Here is a 19,895-nt window from a genome sequence, read left to right as displayed (position 1 = left end):
TTAAGCGTTTCAATAATTTTTCTTGTGCTCCTCTTCCATCTCATCTATCAATGAAATATGCAGTGGTTCACCACCTTTCTGCTCAGAAAACTAATCTTTCTTGTGTTCATATTATTTAGGCCTTCACCATATCTAGATTCAACTAGCTCCACCTTGTCCAAATTCCATCCAGTTGAGTACCTGAAAAATACTGTACTTTATCCAGACCTTGAGCATGAACTTTGGTCGGAATTAGCCTGACCACCTCCATGGAGTACGAGTAGGATGCAAAAAAAAATATACTCCAACGTGGAAAACTCCAAAATGACACAGCAGTTTATAGGGACTAGCATTTTATTCAGAGATCTTGAAATGGACAATCCTCATCATCCTTAATCATCCCATTCTATGACTTTGTGAGCTTTATTAGCATTGCTTCCATCTTTTTGATTCCCAGAAGAAGAAACTGGACTGTCAGTGTCCCAATCATCCAATTCATTCAAATAGAAGCTGTTGCTGGTGATATATTTATGCCGAGGAGTCCCGGCACTGCCATCGCTATCGATTTCTCTCTGGGGCTCAAGCCCTTCCATTTTCCACCCTGCCCCATCTCCTGTATATTCCTCGACCTTGTGAGATGCCATTGTCATAATGCCTTTCATGATTCCCCAAGTCCTTTGCCCAAGTTTGGTCGTCTTCTGAGCTATCACATTTACGGTTTCATTTACCTTCTCATCATACCCACCTTGAGCCACCTGCCAGTAGATTCACAAGTACAATGTGTTCAGAATTGTATGTGTTGTGGCTCTAACAAGCTTATTCTTTTTCTCAGGCCATGCTTTCTTGATTTGAATGGATTCTTTTCTTGTTATTCATGCAGCATTCACAGATATACTTGGTGCCACTACATCGTGCCACTGGTTCAGCTTTGTTCATATTACACGAACCAGTTGCATCTAACTCTAAAATAATAGAGTTATTGCCTTTCTATTAAGAATCAAAAGTATTCACAAGGCTAAAAGGATTTGTAGTTCATCTCGAGTAAGTGATCCTGATAAAAGTGAAGATTTTGGTAAAGGTAATTACCTTGGAGGTCAGCTCCGTCGTTCCGGTCTGAACTGCATTAGCTGCAGATTGTACAGCAGATGATGCAACCATCGTTAACTGGACAAAGCTCTGGAAGATGGAACGAAGAGAAATGAGTCACATGAAAGTTAGGTTTATTCTCTCCTAAAATGAAATGCTTAGAAGGTACATGGTTGTTGCGGCCAATCGCCTCGTCGCCCGATCGCCAGGGAGCGTGCACCTGCAAAAGGAAGTCCGCACTGACCGGAGGCGGCTCCGGCGGGGACCCTCCGACGGTCAAGTCAGAGAGGTGACTGGGCAACAGTGAAATGTAGACAAAGATCTCCGAGAGAGAGAGAGAGGGAGGGAGGAGCAAGCCTGAGTTCTTGGAAGGGACGGAGCGGATCGGTCCCCCGCACTGTTGCCTTCCCCGGTATATATATAGTGGAGCACGGTATGGCGCCGTCATTAATGGCGCAGACAAGTGAGGAACTGTCAACTCACTGTAGACTGTCAGAGCCGCTGTGAAAATGTCATGTCGCCGTGTGGCCGTCTAATCACCAGGGTTGACCTCGCTCTCGGCGGGACAATGCCTCTGGGTAACTGTGCCGTATGTCCGTGTCAGAGCTGACAAGGTCTGGCGGCTGTACGGCGATGGGAGGAGACGGCCGACCCTTGGTCGGTGGCCAGCAGAGTGGCGTCGGGTTCCTCCGTCAGTCGGCGAGTTTCATGTGAGTCGGCCTCTGGGTTTGGCCGGTCGGGATGGATACGCCCGACATACCTCCAGTCGGCGATGGGCCATTGAAAAGCCGTTGGTAGCGTCCGTTAGTCGGGCACTCCCGGCTTTCAGTCGGGGCGCTCCGACCGTCAATCGGTCGATATGCCCGTCAGTCGGTCGGTCGGCCAGTCGGAGACGGTCAGTCAGTCGGCCAGCCGATCGGTCGGTCGGTCGGCCAATCGGAGACGGTCAGTCAGTCGGCCAGCCGATCGGTCGGTCGGTCGGCCAATCGGAGACGGTCAGTCAGTCGGCCAGCCGATCGGTCGGTCGGTCGGTATCCCACAACAGTTGCCCCCCTCCACTCCTGAGTCGGACGGTAAGCTGGCGACTAGGAGTGGATTTGTCGTATGTGAGGATCCGACCGTGCCGCCGGTCACCACGGCGCCAGGCGCCTCATAAATGTGGAGAGGCTTACTGGCGCCCGACATCCAGTCGGCGCCAGGCGTCTCGTCCCATCAGCATCAGGTGTCGGTCGGCGCCGGACGTCCCGCCGTGTCGGATGTCCCGCTGGTGTCAGCGATAAAATCGGTGCCAGGTGTCATGTCCCATCGGGAAGTGGAACCGTCGTGTCCCATCGGGAAGGGGAACCATCATTCCCGCCGTTCCCTCAGGAACTCCAAACGTTGCGTCCCGTCGGGAAGACAAAACGTCGCGTCCCGCCGCGACACGTGGCGCGTGGCCATCGGTTCGCGTTCGGTGGAGCGGATGGAGGCGACGTGGCGCAATCTGAAGGGGGGTGCGTCGAACCGTCGGATCGTCGGACGGCCCTGATGATGCCACGCGGCGAAATCTGGGGAGTCTTCGCTGGGCGTGCCTTCATCTCGACCGTTGTGGGGCACTATATATATGCAAAGTTACCCCCACATGGTTTTTTACCCTTCTTATTTTCACAGTCGAGATTTTGCCCGCCCGAGCCCCCGTCCCAGGTACTTCTCCACTCTGTCGCCCCCTTCGCGATTTTTTCCTTCCAAGGGCTAAGGTTTCTTTCCCCCTCCTTCTTTCTTTCTTTCTTGCCGTTTTCTTGTTCTCATGGCAAGGACGTCCCCGTGAGGTAGTCGGTCGGGAGAGCCGACCGAAGACACTCGGTCGTCCCCGGAGGTGGAGGCATCTTCACTTTCGGGGCCGAATGTCGACCAGATCCGGGAGCAGTACCGCATCCCGGAGCTATTTCGGCTGTTCGCCCCTGGCGCCGATGGTCGGGTTAATAGCCCGCCCGAGGGCCAGGTGGCCTTCTATCTGGAGGATCTCCGGGCCGGCCTTCGATTCCCGGTTCCGGAGTTCATTCGGAATGTTTTGGACTATTACGGGCTATGCCCGGCACAACTTGCGCCGAACTCAGTTCGGCTAATAGTCAGTTTTGCTCTCCTATGTCGGCTTTTGCCGACCGAACCTCGGATTTCTCTTTTCCGAGTTTTCTTTGTCCTCCGACCCCATCCTAAAGTCCGAGGGTGGTGGTACTTTATCCCTCGGAAAGGGCTCTCCTTCATCACTGGTCTTCCGACGTCCATTCACGGATGGAAGAACCAGTTCTTCTTCGCGTCGTCTTCTGCTCCGTGGGGGTTTCCCGCCCGTTGGGGGAATCCCCGAACCGATCCCAATGAGAACAGTCGGGTGGAGGTCGGTGATCGGGAGGACTTCCATCGGCTGAAGGACATCTCGGTGCCGAAGCAGAGCGAGCTCGTCACCGAGCAGGCCTTGTATGATGCCGGCCTTAGCCCGGTCCCCCGTTTAGGTCAGTTTGCATTTTTCCGACATCTTTATTTTCTTTTCTGCCGTTTTCCTTTGTTCTGACCATCGGTCGTATTTTTTCAGATATGCCGCCGAGGACACGACTGTCGGCTGCCGACATTCGTCAGCATACCGTGAGGAAGAGGCCGGCGGCAGGAGCCGGACCGTCGCAGCCTCCCAAGAGGCCCCGTGTTGTTCCGTCGAGCGAACCAGCAGGGTCGGAGGCGGAGCCAGTGATCGCACTGTCGGCGCCGACAGTGCTGGCAGACGTCCCGTCGGAGGGACCATCAGTCGGGGGAACAGCTTCGCCCGACCGGCGGGTGGCTGATTCTGCAGGGGGCACGCCGACTGCCCATCAGATTCCGGAGGTTCGGGAGGAGGCCCCCGAACCTGAGCGGCCGACGCATGCCACCGCCGCGCCATCGGCCGAGACTCGGTCGGGGTCGAGCTTGCCGTCGATCTCCGACGTCAGGGCTTGGGCGGCTAGCCGAGGTAAGGCCCCAATGGTGTCGGGTGACGAAGGTCGGTCGGCGGGCGGGTCGGCCGACCTCCCGCTTCCAGAGGGTGCGTCGGGACTGGCCGACCATGACCTGGCCAGGAGACTGTGCCAAGCACTCCTTCTTCCCGCCGACATCGAAGCAATGAAGAACCAGCGTGTCTCCGACATGCTGTCGTCCTTCTATCCGATGCTGATTCGGGTAAACCCTTCTTCCTTCTGTTTTTAATTGCCGCTTCGCAAGTTCGGCTCACTAACAGTCGGCTCTTTTTGTGCAGCTGGTCTTCAACATATCCGAGCTAGAGGCCGGATATCGGAAATTCGGGGATATGCGCGCGGCCTGGAGAGATAAGGTCGCGGGGCTAGAAGCCGAGAAGACCATCCTTGTCGACCAATTCCAGCAGTCGGTTGAGCGGGAGAACCGACTCGAGGGGGAGGTCTCCCGACTCTCGGAGGAGAACTCCCGACTCAAGGAGGCCAAGGCATCGTTAGAGTCGGAGCTCAAGTCGGCGAAGGATGACGTGGCCAAGAAGTCCCGGACCATCCGTCGGCTCCGACACGAGCGAGACAGTGTCGGCAAAGAGTTGGAGGGCGAGCGCGAGCAACTTCGGGCGAGTCTCGGGAACCTCGCTAAGGCTGAAGAAAGCCGTGCCGCCGCTCAGGCCGACGCAGACGTTGCCAAAGCCGAAGCAGAGTCGGCGAAGGAGGCTTTGGGTCGGGCAGTCGAGGTCTTCCGGGACTCGGAGGAGTACCGCGAAGAGCTCCTCGAGAGCGGCTACCTCTCGTACCAAGTCGGGTACGAGGATGCCCGGGAAGCCGTTCGGAGCTTGTACCCCGAACTTGATCTCAGCAACGTGGTTCTGCCAGGGTCGGAGGCCCCAGCTGCGGAGGAGACGGCCGGACCAGCGTCGGATGGTCTCTCCACCAGGGCGGAAGCCGAAGACGTCGCAGAGCCGGTTGCCGAAGACCAGTCGGCTCCGACGGCTGAAGTCGGAGCAGATCTACCGACCAACTCGCATCGTCGTCCAGTGGAGGACGTCGACTCCGATGATTAGTCGGTTTTATTTTGTCTTCTGTTTTGCTTTGAATTGTAATCGGGCTCCGGCCTTTACCTTGTAGACTTTCCTTTGTTTATGGAAAAAATTTCTTTAAGTCTTGAATGAATTCTTCTTTTGCCTTCTCCCCTTGTTTGCAATGCCAAACATGTCTGCAATGTCGAACGCGAGTCGCTACCTTAGTTAAGTCACTGACCCACGCAAGTCGGTAGGACTTCAGGAACTTGTGAAGCCCCGAAAGCAGAGTGCGTTCCGACTTCAAGTCGGCTTCCGATAGTCGAAGTCCTTGGTCGGGTACATCAGTTAAATAGTGACCCAACGGCAAGCCGGGCTTTCATAGATGCCTCCGTCCAAAGTCATCTGGCGGGGTGTCGGGGAAACGATGGTTAGTTGGGTCCCCATGCTCTTGTGTCGGGTTCTGTTCCTTCCGTCATACGGTGGTAAGCCGAACATCGTTCGGCCGGCCGTTGATCGGTCGGCAAGTCGTGGACGCGACCTTGACTAAGGCCGCGTCGTGCGATAGACGGTGGTAAGCCGAATATCCCTCGACCGGCCGTAGCCTGGTCGGAAGTCGCGATGATGGTCGCGTGGGCTTTTAGCCTTCCTTTGGTCGAGGCCCGATCGGTCTGTCGGCCGATGGCTCTGCCCGAAAATTCGACCGTAGGAGGAGTATGGTCTCCCGTTCATAAGTGCTCGTCGGCCCTTGCGAGGGTCCGACGCATCGTCGAAGGAGCGCTGGCTCCCGTCATTGTAGATGAGTCGGTCCTTGTGAGGGTCCGGCACAACGTCAGCGATAAGGATATTGGTGTCAAAGATGCACTAAGTCCACATTGCCGCGTCGGTGCTCGACCTTGGTGAGCAGCGGTCATTAGTCGAAGAGTTAAGACTCCGAGATTCCAAACTGGACTTGTATTCCAACTCTTGAATTACAGAATTTACTGGTGATACAGCTTCAAGTTGTCGGCGTTCCAAGTCCGGGGAATGGGCTTCCCCTCAAGGGTCTCCAGCCGATAGGCTCTTGGCCCGAAGGCGTCTGCGACTTTGTAAGGCCCTTCCCAGTTTGGTGCCAGCTTCCCCTGGTCCAATGGCTTCGACACTTCTGCCCTCCTCAAGACCAGGTCGCCAGGTCTGAAGAGCTTAGGCTTGACCTTGGCGTTGTAGTACCGGGCGATCCTTTGTCGATATGAAGCCATTCGGATTTGAGCCTCATCCCGTAGTTCGGGGAGGAGGTCTAGGTCGGCCCTCCGACTCTCGGAGTTGTCTGGCTCTTGATACCGCTCGACCCTGGAGGATGGTAGGCCAATTTCGAGCGGGATCATGGCTTCTGTCCCATAGGCCAAGCTGAACGGCGACTCCCCGGTCGGGACACGGGGGGTCGTTCGGTAAGCCCACAGAACGGAGCCCAGCTCGTCGACCCAGAGACCTTTGGCTTCATTCAGTCGGGTCTTGAGTCCGTGAAGCAAGGTTCGGTTGGCCACCTCAACCTCCCCGTTGGACTGTGGGTGCCCGACGGAAGTCAATCGATGCCGGATGTGGAATCTGGCGCAGAAGTCCTTGAAGTCTTTGTTGTCGAATTGCCGACCATTGTCGGTGACGATGGTGTACGGCAACCCGAACCTGAAGATGATGGATTTCTGGATGAAGTCCTCCATCTTCCGCTCGGTGATCTGTGCCAAGGGCTCGGCCTCGACCCACTTCGTGAAGTAGTCGATGGCGACGACGATGAACTTCCTTTGGCCCGACGCTGGTGGGAATGGGCCGAGTATATCGACTCCCCACTGGGCGAAGGGCCACGGAGCGACAATGGGTGCGATTTGGCTGGCCGGTTGGTGCTGAACATTGGCATACTTTTGGCATGGCTCGCACCTTTTGACCAACTCTGCCGCATCCCTCTTCATGGTCGGCCAGTAGTAGCCTTGTCGCAGGACCTTGAAGGCTAGGGACTTGCCCCCCAAGTGGTTCCCGCAGATTCCTTCGTGAACCTCCCGGAGAGCATAGTCGGCGTCGGTCGGCCCCAAGCACTTGAGTAAAGGGAGGGAAAACGATCTTTTGTAGAGTCGGCCGTCCATGATGACATATTGCGACGCCGACCATCGGAGTCGCTTGGCCTCAGTGGGATTTTCGGGGCTGATCCCATCGGTCAGGTACCGGACGATCGGGTCCATCCAACTTGGCTCGGACGTTAGTTGCTGTACTTCTTCAACCTGATCGATGCTCGGCTGCTGGAGGCTTTCGACGAACGTCCGACCCAAAGAGTCGTAGGTCGACGTTGCCAATCTGGAGAGAGCGTCGGCACGGGAGTTCTCCGATCTGGGAATGTGGGAGATTTCAAAATGTTCGAGGCGTGCCACGAGGTCCTTTACTTTCTGAAGGTACTTGATCATAGTCGGATCTCGCGCCTCGAACTCGCCCTTTACCTGCCCCACGATCAGCTGAGAGTCAGAGAACGCCCGGAGGCTGTCGATGCCCAGCTCCTTCGCCATCCTCAAGCCAGCGAGGAGTGCCTCATATTCGGCTTGATTGTTGGAGGCCTTGAAGTCGAACCGGAGGGCGTATTCGGTGACCACCCCCTCCGAATTCGTGAGTAGGAGCCCGGCCCCGCTTCCCTGGGCGTTCGAGGCTCCGTCAATGTGGAGTACCCAGGTGGAGATCGGGTCTGGCTCAGAGACCGCATCTCGGCCCGGGCCTTCAGCTCCCGACCCTTGGTCGGTCGTCGGGCATTCGGCGATAAAGTCGGCCAAGACCTGGGCTTTCAGGGCAGGCCTTGGTCGGTACTGAATGTCGAACTCGCTAAGCTTCATTGCCCACTTAGCGAGTCGTCCCGATGTGTCGGGTCGGCGCAAAATTGCCCTCAGGGGCCGGTTGGAGAGCACCGCAATGGCATGGGCCTGGAAGTATGGTCGAAGTCGTTGTGCGGAGACGGTCAAGGCGAAGATCATCTTCTCCATCTCCGAATATCTGGCTTCCGCGCCGTGGAGCACTTTGCTGATGTAGTAGATGGGCTGGTGAGTTCGGCACTCATTTTCCCGAACGAGCACCGAACTGATCGCCTCGGAAGATGTGGCCAAGTAGAGATACAAGGTCTCCCCGACCTGCGGCTTTACGAGCAGCGGCGGGGAAGCCAAGTACCTTTTCAGGTCTCCGAAGGCCCGTTCGCACTCATCCGACCAAGAGAAACCGTTCGCTTGACGCAAAGTCTTGAAGAACGGGAGGCACCTTTCAGCCGACCGGGAAATGAATCGGCTAAGAGCGACGATTCTTCCGTTCAGCTGTTGGACCTCCTTCTTGGTGTTCGGGTGGCGCATGTCGAGGATGGCCTTTATTTTCTCAGGATTGGCCTCGATCCCTCTCTGAGAAACGAGAAATCCGAGGAACTTCCCTGAGGTCACCCCGAAGGCACATTTAGTCGGGTTGAGCTTCATTCGGTGCCGTCGAAGGGTGTAAAATGTCTCCTCGAGATCCCGAACATGGTCAGGGATCTGCGTGCTTTTCACCAGCATGTCGTCCACATACACTTCCATGTTGCGGCCGATTTGGTCTTTGAAGACCTTATTGACGAGTCGCTGGTAGGTGGCACCGGCGTTCTTCAATCCGAAGGGCATCATTCTGTAGCAGTAGAGGCCCTTGGGAGTTACGAACGCGGTGTGCTCCTCATCTTCAGGCGCCATCCGGATCTGGTTGTATCCGGCGAAGGCGTCCATGAAGCTGAGCAGTCGGAACCCGGACGTCGCATCCACTAGCTGATCGATCTTCGGAAGTGGGAAGCTGTCCTTCGGGCAGGCTCGGTTGAGGTCGGTGTAGTCGATGCAGATCCTCCACTTCCTGTTGGCTTTTTTGACCATGACGACGTTGGCGAGCCAATCGGGATACGTGGTCTCCCGGATGAAGCCTGCTTCGAGCAGCTTGTCCACTTCTTCGTCGATGGCCTTCTGCCTTTCTGGGGCGAAGGACCTTTTCTTCTGCCTCACCGGTTTCATCGTCGGGTCGATGTTGAGTCGGTGAGTCATTATTTCTGGAGGAATGCCCAACATATCTGCTGCTGACCAAGCAAATATGTCGGCGTTGGCCGTCAGAAGCTCCGCTAGTCGTCGTCGTTCGGGGTCGGGCAATTGGGACCCGACCCAAACTTTCCGATCGGGATCTTCTGCAATCGGGATTGCCACTATCTGTTCGGCGGGCGAACCCCGTTCTTCCCCCTCCCTTTGGTCCATTTTGTCGAGTGTCAGAGGATCCTTCGTCTCGTCGCCTTGGGCGGAGATTTGGAAGCACCGCCGAGCGAGCTGTTGATCTCCGCGCATCTCCCCGACTCCGTTTTTAGTCGGGAATCGAACAAGGAGATGGTACGTCGAGACGATCGCCTTGAGGGCGTTCAATCCGGGTCGTCCGAGTATGGCGTTGTAGGCCGAAGGAACCTGGACGACCGCGAAAGTGAGGAAGATCGTGTTTTGCCGTGGTTCGGTACCGACCGTCACGGGCAGAGTGATTTCTCCTTCTGTCGTGACGGCATCCCCGGCAAAGCCGATCAATGGCATGGAGACCCTCTTGAGTCGGTCAGTTGACAGTCGCATTCGGGAGAAGGTCGAGTAAAACAAAACATTTGTCGAACTTCCATTATCAACGAAAATTCGTTTTACATCATAATTGGCTATTGTCGCCGACACAACAACAGCGTCGTCGTGGGGAGTCTGGATGCCCCGAACGTCGTCTTCCGCAAAGGTGATTACGTCGTTCGGTCGTGGTCTTTTCGTCGGCTCTCCTCCTGCAGACGTCTCCGGGCCCAGCCGCTTGGAGATCATGTTGATGACCCCTGCCGTCGGCTTGTTAGTCGGCTCTTTTTCAGTCGGTTGGGGGGACTGATCGGCAATCGGTTGGGTCGGCGGACCCCTCCGGAACTTGCCAAGGTACCCCCGACGGATGAGATTTTCGATCTCATCCTTCAACTGCATGCACCGCTCAGTGTCGTGGCCGTGGCTCCGATGGAACCGACAGTACTTCCGACGGTCGAGGCCCTTTGCCTTCAGAGGCGGAGGCCGTCGCAGGTATTCCTCTCCCTCGATCTCCATCAAGATCTGCGCACGGGGAGCTGAGAGAGGAGTGTATGAGTCGTACCTGGGACGCACCGGCCTCGGAGTTTGTTGCCGGGGCGATTTTTGGATGTGTCGGGATGGCGAGACCCGACTATTGGTCGGGGGCCTGCTGGGATCGGCAGGTTCCCGACCCTTCTTGCGCTTCTCCTTCGGGCCTCGGGGCTCGGCCAAGCGTCGATCGGACGCTCCTTCGTCCGCACGCATATACTTGTATGCGCGCTCCAGTAGCTCGGCGTATGTTCGGGGGAGGGTCTTGTCCAGAGAATAAGTAAATCGGGACGACCTCAGGCCCCGCTTCATGGCTGAAACCGCCATGTCTTCGTTGAGGTCCCGGACTTCGAGCGTGGCCGCGTTGAATCGCGCCACGAAGTGCCGGAGCGTCTCATTTTCCCCCTGCTTGAGGGAGAAAAGGCTGTCCGACGTTCGCGGCGGCTTTCGGCTGGTGCTGAAGTGGGCCACGAACGAGTGCTCGAGCTGCCCGAAGGAATGGATACTTCCGGATCGGAGACCGGAGTACCAGGCCCTGGCAGCCTTGCAAAGTGTGGCGGGGAAGCCGATGCAAAAAAGAGCGTCGGTTGCTCCTTGAATCATCATGAGAGCTTTGTAGCTCTCGAGGTGGTCGACTGGGTCGGTGGAGCCGTCATATGGCTCCACATGCGGCATTTTGAATCGACTGGGAATCGGCTCGTCAAGGACCAGTCGGGAGAGAGGTTGGACGGTCTGGAAGTCGACGTCGTTCGAAGACTTCTGGCCGTCCGTCTGCAGTTGGGCGAGTCGGCGGTCGATTTCCTCGAACCGTCGCTCGTAGTCGTCCGCTCGTCGATGCTGGGAGACCCCGGGAGTGGAGTCTCCGGAGGATTCTGAGAGGGAGGCCGACGGTGTACGCGGCCGCTTCTCTTTCCTTGCTCGCTCCAGCTGGGAAGGAGAGGGCTGCCGGGACCGTCGGTCGTCGCGCCATGATCGTCCCTCCTCTTCTCTGCGGGAGCGCTGTTGAGGGCGCTCACGTGGAAGCGACAAGGATCGGCGCGGTCGTCGACGGCTGCTCCTGGAAGGCATGGGTCGGGCAGCCGACTGCTGCTGGAGGCTTTTGACTGCATCGGTTAGTACGGTCATTTGCCGTACGATGGCCGCAATCTGGGCCTCCGTGGTCACCGCGGGACGCGGAGAACTAAGCTCCGCTGCTGGTGGTGGCGGGGAGGCCTCTTCCCGACGGGAAGAGCGCCTCGCCGACCCGGTGATCCTCGATCGTTGAGCTCTTGTCTTTGTCATGCTGTCCCCCTTCCTGGCGCGCCAATCTGTTGCGGCCAATCGCCTCGTCGCCCGATCGCTGGGGAGCGTGCACCTGCAAAAGGAAGTCCGTACTGACCGGAGGCGGCTCCGGCGGGGACCCTCCGACGGTCAAGTCAGAGAGGTGACTGGGCAACAGTGAAATGTAGACAAAGAGCTCCGAGAGAGAGAGAGAGGGAGGGAGGAGCAAGCCTGAGTTCTTGGAAGGGACGGAGCGGATCGGTCCCCCGCACTGTTGCCTTCCCCGGTATATATATAGTGGAGCACGGTATGGCGCCGTCATTAATGGCGCAGACAAGTGAGGAACTGTCAACTCACTGTAGACTGTCAGAGCCGCTGTGAAAATGTCATGTCGCCGTGTGACCGTCTAATCACCAGGGTTGACCTCGCTTTCGGCGGGACAATGCCCCTGGATAACTGTGCCGTATGTCCGTGTCAGAGCTGACAAGGTCTGGCGGCTGTACGGCGATGGGAGGAGACGGCCGACCCTTGGTCGGTGGCCAGCAGAGTGGCGTCGGGTTCCTCCGTCAGTCGGCGAGTTTCATGTGAGTCGGCCTCTGGGTTTGGTCGGTCGGGATGGATACGCCCGACATACCTCCAGTCGGCGATGGGCCATTGAAAAGCCGTCGGTAGCGTCCGTTAGTCGGGCACTCCCGGCTTTCAGTCGGGGCGCTCCGACCGTCAATCGGTCGATATGCCCGTCAGTCGGCCAGTCGGAGACGGTCAGTCAGTCGGCCAGCCGATCGGTCGGTCGGTCGGCCAATCGGAGACGGTCAGTCAGTCGGCCAGCCGATCGGTCGGTCGGTCGGTATCCCACAACAATGGTAATATTTTGATCAGTAGCAGTGCAAGAAAAGCTTCTACCTTGTATGTGAAACAAAGGCATGCACAAGACAAAGAAGAAGGAATATATACGTTAGATGAATCGATAAATAATGGGGCTCTGGAGTAACATGTTAGGCCGGCATATCAGAAATAGAGCTTTGCCGTGTTTCTACCATAAAAAAACAGTGATCAAATGCACGATGTATTGCTTCAACTGCCATATATAAACCAGTCAATGGAATCCCCTGTCCTAAGAAAGACTTAAAAAGCAATGATGCATGCTCTGCTTTGTACTAAAATTGATGAATGATGTTGTCTATCCAAAGAAAGACCATGGTCAATGACGCACGTTGTGATCTGATCTTAACAAGTAATTTGAGGCAGTTAAAATACAATTTTAGTCACAACTATTCAATTTGAAGGGCTTTAGTTGGCTTTTTAACTGTCTACTAAAACAGCCAACTAAACACCCGTTTAATTGTTTACTAGTGTTCTTTGCAACGCTGGTGTGGAATCCTGCAACTATTTGTTCCTCCACTGTCCTTCTGTAAAGGTTATGTGCATGAAGATAAGATGCTGTACAGGTATTAAGGGAAGACCACCTTCCCTGCCATCACTTTGGATGATAGGGAGGAGAGAGAGGGTGAGTAGACCAATTAATGGGCCTGGGACTAAATTCTCCTCACTGTTTGCTAGCAAGTATGGAAGGAGAGGAAATGCCAGGTGTTTCTTAAGAATAAAACTCTCCAATTCTTGGAGTACTTCATGTTCTTGAAGGGAGGTAATTTGCATTGTAAGCCAAGTACAAGTAACTCAGCTCTTGCCCAGTGTAATTCCTTTCCTTCTTCTAATAAAACTGGTTGGGGAAAAGTGTTAACTTTCTCCATTCTATTTTGTTTTTTTTTAAAAATAAAAAAAGAAAAGAAAAGGTATACATTAATAGGAAGCAGGAAGAAAAAAAATTTTTTTTTTTTAAAATGTTGTAGACTATGTTGATTAGCTTGGATTGCAAGTTAAAGGTTAGAAAGATGAAATTGATCAGTAATCACCAACCATTCAACCGACTCACTCACCTCAGACACGGCCATGACTGCATCGGAGATGAGACTACCACCGCCCGTCGACCCAGACCCGTCCGGCAGCTGCTCATTCTCTTCCGTCTTCCTCTCTGAAAACATCTCTCCACCGATCCCACTCCCATTCACCGTCACCGCCGATATACTCCCCGAGGACCATGACCGGCACGGCCGCCCCCCGCATCCGATCCCCAGTTCTGCCTCCAGATCCTCCCCCACCGACTGATTCCTCCGAATCACGCCGCCGCGGGCGCCGGCGGTGGATTTGGATCTCGACGATAGGGAATCTTGGAAGTAGTAAATATCGTCGTCGTCGTCCCAGTCGTCGGAGGGGAGGGGGCGGGGTGGCTGGGGGCCGACGGCGGAGGGGCCGCGGAAGGGACGACGGTGGGCGAGGGCGTGGAGGCGGGAGCGGAAGAGGGCGGCAGCGGGGGAGGAGTACTTGAGGGAGATGGCGGCGCGGGGCGGGACGCCGCGGGCGGCGAGGAAGGCGTTGAGGGCTCGGTTGCCGCCCGGGTTGGAGGTCATGAGGCGGAGGTGGGGGCCGGGCCAGGAGGCGTCGGCGGCCACGGAGCGGACGAAGCTGAGGCGGACGCCGAGGCCGCGGTGGGCGCCGGAGCAGCCGTCGCACATGAACACGCCGTACGTCACCGATGCCCACTCCGGTGGGTCGTTCAGCCGCCCGCAGTCCACGCACCGCCCGTTGCCCGGCCGTGACTGCAGCTCCCGGACTCGCCGGAGGCCCAGCGACGGCTGCGAAGATGGCATTCTTGTTTTTATGGCGGATTCTAAAGATTACAAATCTAGAAGAAGAAAATCGGATTTTGATGGAAAAATTGGGATTTTTTTTTTTTTTAAATTCTTTGGATCGATGGGAGCGGAGAAGCACGACGACGGAGGTGGAGGAACGCGCGATGAGGGCGGGAAGAGAGCACGTGGAAAGCACGTGAGGAAGTGGCTGGGACAATGGCCGGGGCTGGACCGGCCCAGGTCTTACTCGTAGTTAACAGTTGGCCCGAACCACAACCCAACCCTGGTGGCCTGTCAGGCCGGGCTGGGCCTTTAGTGGTAGACTAGGTTGTCGCATAACGAATTTGGGCATGTGAGACCCACATAGAGTGCGCCCGTCAGTAGGCCTGCCTGATAATGGAATTGGTTAGGCGGGCCATATATTGAGCCTTCATCGCTGAGAGGCCTTTTTTTTTTTTTTTCCTTGATCTTTCAAGCTAATTTTTCTTTGCAATTTATCTCTTCTTGTGAAATTATGATGAAACTAATTAATGGATTTAAAAAAGCAACACCATACCCAACCAAATGAAACAAAGTCTACTTTTCTAACATAAAACTGGGTTGAGCCTGGCTGTATAGACATTAAGACAAAGTTTTGTGGCCTTTTTCTTTAAAAAAAATAAAAAAAGCCTAATTATAATGACACTGGAGCCAGCAGATCAAATGATGGGTGGAGTCCAATTTGATTTCCCAATTGCGTTAACCAAGCGAAACCCATGAAGATCATTACAAAGCTACAAAACCCCCACCCCGTCTCACCGCATTAATCATCAAAAACAGTGACAACAATGCTCAGCCAAATGACCATTTGAAACCTTATCTTCCAGTAAGATAAATCCAAAGGCATGCAATACTTCCATCATTAATCTACCCGGAGTCCTTTTGGAAGGACAGAGAATAAAGATAACTTCTAATGCATTAATGCTGAGAAGATAAAACAGAGGTGGTAGGAGCAGTAAGCTATTAATTAAATGGCTCGTGACCTTTTATTCCTTTAATTCGCTCTTTTATTGCTTATGGTATATTTCGGCAGCTTGACAATTACTAGTTTTGTCTTCCGAGAAAAGTCCATACTCCATATGCATGCAACGACGTTGATCTTAAAGACTTTCAGAGGCCCACCAACTTCCTCGCTTTAAAGTTGTTTGTTCGACCGAAGACCGCTTTCTCTCGACTTCCCCTCTCTTTACAGTCTTGTTATGGATTCGCTTCCAAAGTTTACTCTCGCTTTATTCCCTCATAATTAGATTTATCAACATTAGCTTATGTTCTAAGATATGCCTGGGTATATATTCTAGCTTTAATAAAATTACAGCTTTGAAGCTGAATATGCTTCACTAGTCTGGAAGAGAAAATAATAATAATTAAAAAAGAATGCATTGGACTCTTTTGTGCAGGTTTGGTAGACCCTATCACACTTGAGAAGGTCTAGATTGATCAACTCGTTGGTTGAATGCTTAGTATGTTACCAGCTTGTGCTTGGCAATTCAGCTTCATAACTGAGCGCGAGCCAAGACCTCGAAATGATATTTACTCGAGTAAAAATGGTATCAAAACTATCAATTTTATGAGCATCCATGGTTCCCCACCTCGTGCATACCTTTGTCTTTCCTGGGGAAATCAGCCATTTGGGAGTATAATGACATCTTAAATATAATTTAGAGATTTTGAACATTATGACTAATTAGAGAATTATAAAATAAAAACTGCAAAGAGTAAATAATTTGTGGTGTAATATTTACACCACCAGATACAGTGTCTCGGATCCTGTCCGTGGAACGTGCTCTGACACGACTTTAGTGAGGTTGGGCTTGATGCCTCCCTTCTCTGACCAAGATTCTTGGAACCGGTCCAGTTTGAACTGGGGGTCCCCAACTGAATCCGTTCTACAATTTTTTCATCCTTTTGCCATGGGAACCCAGCATTTCTGTACAGAAAATTACTTTAAACTCGCACATTCTGTGATCATTTCAAAATGAAGGATCAAGGTAGTCAGTCTCACAGATAACTGCTAATTGCCTAGCAATTTCATGCAAGTAAGTAAAACTACAAGCTAATTTATGTCAAATTTCATCTGCCTTGCAGATGCCAAGTGAGCAACGGATGATCCAATGGTGGGTTTGCATGAAAGAAGGTGAATTCTTCTTTTTGTGCAAAAGATGCAACCCGAGTCTTGGTCAGGTCTTGTAGGCGAGATTGAGTCATAGCAGTAATCCTGACACAACCACACTAGAGATATTACTGGTTAGAATCAGTTTGCTACATGTATCTTGAGCCATTCAATAAAAAATCAATATATCATCCAAAAAATGTGAAAGTTTTTGGATGATAAAAGATGTCAGCTACTTAACTATAGTTAATAGTGAATCTTGTTCAATTCAAAACTTTCAACGGAGCTTGATAAAAATAAACTTTTTTTTTTTTTTCTAATGATAGATAATGTATTGATTTTTTACTAAATGATTCAAAATACATGTGACAGAACAGTTCTAACCAATAATTTTTCATCACAGCCCAGACCTCACACCATAACACATATGTTGAGATATTGCTCTCTGGCTCATCCTTTAGACCTACTGTTTTATAACATCGAGCTGCTGCTGCATCAACTGATTTACCTTTCATAGCAAGCCGGCCTCTATCTAGTTTGCCCCCAGCTGTTCGACGAATTACCCCACCCGAATTGTGTCCGCCAGCTGACTCACCTAAACTTCCCCAGTATCACTCTCAACCCTACAATGATGAGAGTAAAAAAAGTCCCAACACAATGCAAATTCACGACAAGTAGTGACAAGAATTCAATTAACTTTCAGAAAATTTTCTCGTAAATTTTTAAGCTTAATGAGAAACCATGGTCACATGAACAACTACAGCTCCTAATAACAACAATGGTTTCTTTCAAACTGGGTTTCCTTGCTACCCAAAGAAAGAAAAAAAAAATTCGGTTGCCAGGGTTGGACTTTTCCATTAATGTAGGTTCTACTTGCACGATGCAGCAATTCAAAGACCTTTTTTTTTTTATTTTTATTTTCTTTTGTTTGTTTAACCACCCGTTCCTCGGATTCCATGGGACGGACGGTGGATGCGATCCACGGGTATTCGGACACGCGCACGTGTCGCTGTCGGGTTCCAAACGCCAGAAGAAGAAGCGCGGCAGCTCCTGGCCCACACCCCGTTTTCCCCGTGGCTTGCGTCATTTACGGCCACCGTCTCGGATCCGGCCCGATCCGCGTTCCCGTGTCCGCATGGACACGACTTGCGACCCGCTGCTGCGCCCGGTGATCACCTCGGGAACAGCGAATCTTCCAAACTACCGACCGTTCCTCCTCGGTTTCACCGAGCCATGCTTCCGGAGAGCACGATCATCAAAGCATCCCTCCAAATTCGCTGGATGAACCGTGAAAGAACCGAGTTATTGGGACTTTGTTCTGCAGGCTGGACCATTTCCTCCCCCCCCACCCCCCCCCCCCCCACATATCCTGGTGAGAGAAGAGATGGTTAATGTGATTTAGTCTATGGCATGTCTGATTGGTGCTAGGTGATTGGAACACATAATTGCATGCATACATGTACTGACCAAGTTTGTACATTCCAAGGATGGGATATTTTTGTCACACATGATGTTGGATTAATAAATGACCCAACGCATGTTGGATTCCCTCGCCTATTCTGATAATGCAAGCTACCATTTGTGACTTATAAGAAGGGAGGCTTCTAATTGTGGGCAAGAATCAGCACCCATTGGATTACTAGTTGTTAAAACTTTAAAGTCTTATATCAATCCATGATTAATCTCTAAATTTATATAAAGAGATCGATGAGATATATATGATTTGATAGTCTAGTAGGATTTCTTCTATGACAATGCTTTTTGGGTGCCTATATTGCACATAACTTGGAAGATGAATCAATGAATTAAATCAAGGCAGCTTATAAAAATCATCTTGAAGAGGACATTAATTAATTGAATGACGCATGTGAAAGATCATCTTCTTGAAGCAAGAAATTAAATTTTATAGTTAACGTTCATGTCTAGAGTTCCAAATTTGAACAACATGGTAGCATGAAGCATACGATTTTAATTAGAAAGGACCAACTATATATCTTGATGTTTGGACCAATGACCAAGTCTTGTATCCAGCCTTCATCAGGGTGGGGCATGTTTGAGATATTGGGATGAATACTCTTACATGTCTCTTTCTATTTTTGAAATGGTAAAAATAACCCAAGTGGAAGGGCTATGGAGCAGCACCGTATGACTTGTTTCAAGGCATATCTAACTCAACTTCCTTTTGTTAGTGTCATTAGTTTAATCAAGCATCAAACTGAAAAAATGTGTTTGATCCATTTAGATTAGTTCTACAATATGATCATCTCCATATAATTAATTGTGAATCATTTTTTGACTTATCCTGTTATATTTGATACATCTCAAAACCAACCACCGCAAATGTGGCAAGCCGACCAATAAAAGCCATTCACATTGGTAGACCCTAGAGGTGTATAGAGAGTCTTTCAAAATTTAAACTTTTCTTCTAACCGACAATAGTTCGGCCGCAATCATGAACAATTTTCATAATCCTATGATGAATATGCAAGATGCCTCGGCGAGATGCATGTGTGAAATATCTAAAACTAATCTTCGAGATACATATGATCAATTACCAAAAATGGCTACTCGACATGCTCAATTTTCTTGATGATAGATGTCGATCCTTTTCTGTATAAACCACTTCCAGGAATTCTCTAGGTAAATGCTCTTGAGCTTTCAAAGTACTCCTAAGCTCTTTTCATACTATTATATTATCATTTTATCACTCTCACAGCATCTCTATTGTTTCTTAAAAATTAAGATTGACTTAATTAAATATCAGAAGGTCATCAATCGGACAATTTCTAGTAAGATAACTTTCTTTTACTGTAGCATTTTAAGTTGGAGTGTGGCACCAGAGCTATCATCCAAGTACCCACTTCACCTCAGAGATATGCAATAGTCTTTAGGCTAACCTCTCCGGTCGGAATAGCAAACCTGTCAGTCTCTCCAGCAACCTTGTTAGCTCAATACCTTGGTCGGCCCAGTCTAAATGGCAACAAAAATTAATTTTAATATTAGATATAAGGGCCTACAAACAGATGAGAAAATTCATATTTTCTTTACTTCTTTCTAGAAGGTTAATTCTTTATCTCACAGATAAACTCTAACGGGCTGATGGTGAAGGAGCGCATGCCAAACAGTAGTGTATACCGAGGTTACCACTTTACCAAATATATATATATATATATATATATATATATATATATATATATATATATAGTTGAAAGATAAACTTCTTTATATCTTCTCAGGTATTGACCGTGGGAATGCTGCCAATTGTTCAATTAAAGAAATGAAGTGATATGGTCTTACTATAATTTTAACCTATTACTTGTACTGTATCTCACCTAGTATACAACTAACCTTATGCGCCCTGCCAATTAAACAACAGTCAGAAGAAAAAGATATATACATGTATTCACCGAGGGGCTACTGGGATCTGAATTGAGAACTAATTACCTTGTTTTCAGGACATGGATGTGCTGTTCTCTAAAACGACTCAAAGAGGTGAATTGTTCTACGGAATAAAAAGAACAAAAAAAAGAGAAAGAAATCAAAGAAGCGTGTCATTCACTCCAACTCCATTAATTTCTAAACCAAACATAAAATGTCAAACATTTTGGGATACAGCCAAA

The 19,895-nt window shown here is 51.3% G+C and overlaps 1 protein-coding gene across 1 annotated transcript; it reads right to left on the bottom strand.

Moving 5' to 3' along the window:
• Positions 1 to 371: 371 nt before the first annotated feature.
• LOC105059224 (probable ADP-ribosylation factor GTPase-activating protein AGD6) lies at positions 372 to 14,190 on the bottom strand. Its single transcript, XM_010942456.2, has 3 exons — positions 13,374 to 14,190; positions 1,066 to 1,155; positions 372 to 734 (listed from the first exon to the last, which is right to left on the bottom strand). Exons 1-3 carry the CDS (start codon positions 14,142 to 14,144, stop codon positions 372 to 374), a joined length of 1,224 nt encoding a protein of 407 aa, XP_010940758.1. The 5' UTR covers positions 14,145 to 14,190.
• Between the last annotated feature and the right edge of the window lie 5,705 nt (positions 14,191 to 19,895).

Source organism: Elaeis guineensis, chromosome 16 (assembly GCF_000442705.2).
Source record: "Elaeis guineensis isolate ETL-2024a chromosome 16, EG11, whole genome shotgun sequence".
NCBI lineage: Eukaryota > Viridiplantae > Streptophyta > Magnoliopsida > Arecales > Arecaceae > Elaeis > Elaeis guineensis.
The sequence above is the reverse complement of the archived record's forward strand: the minus strand, read 5'-3'. Positions and strand labels throughout refer to the sequence as shown.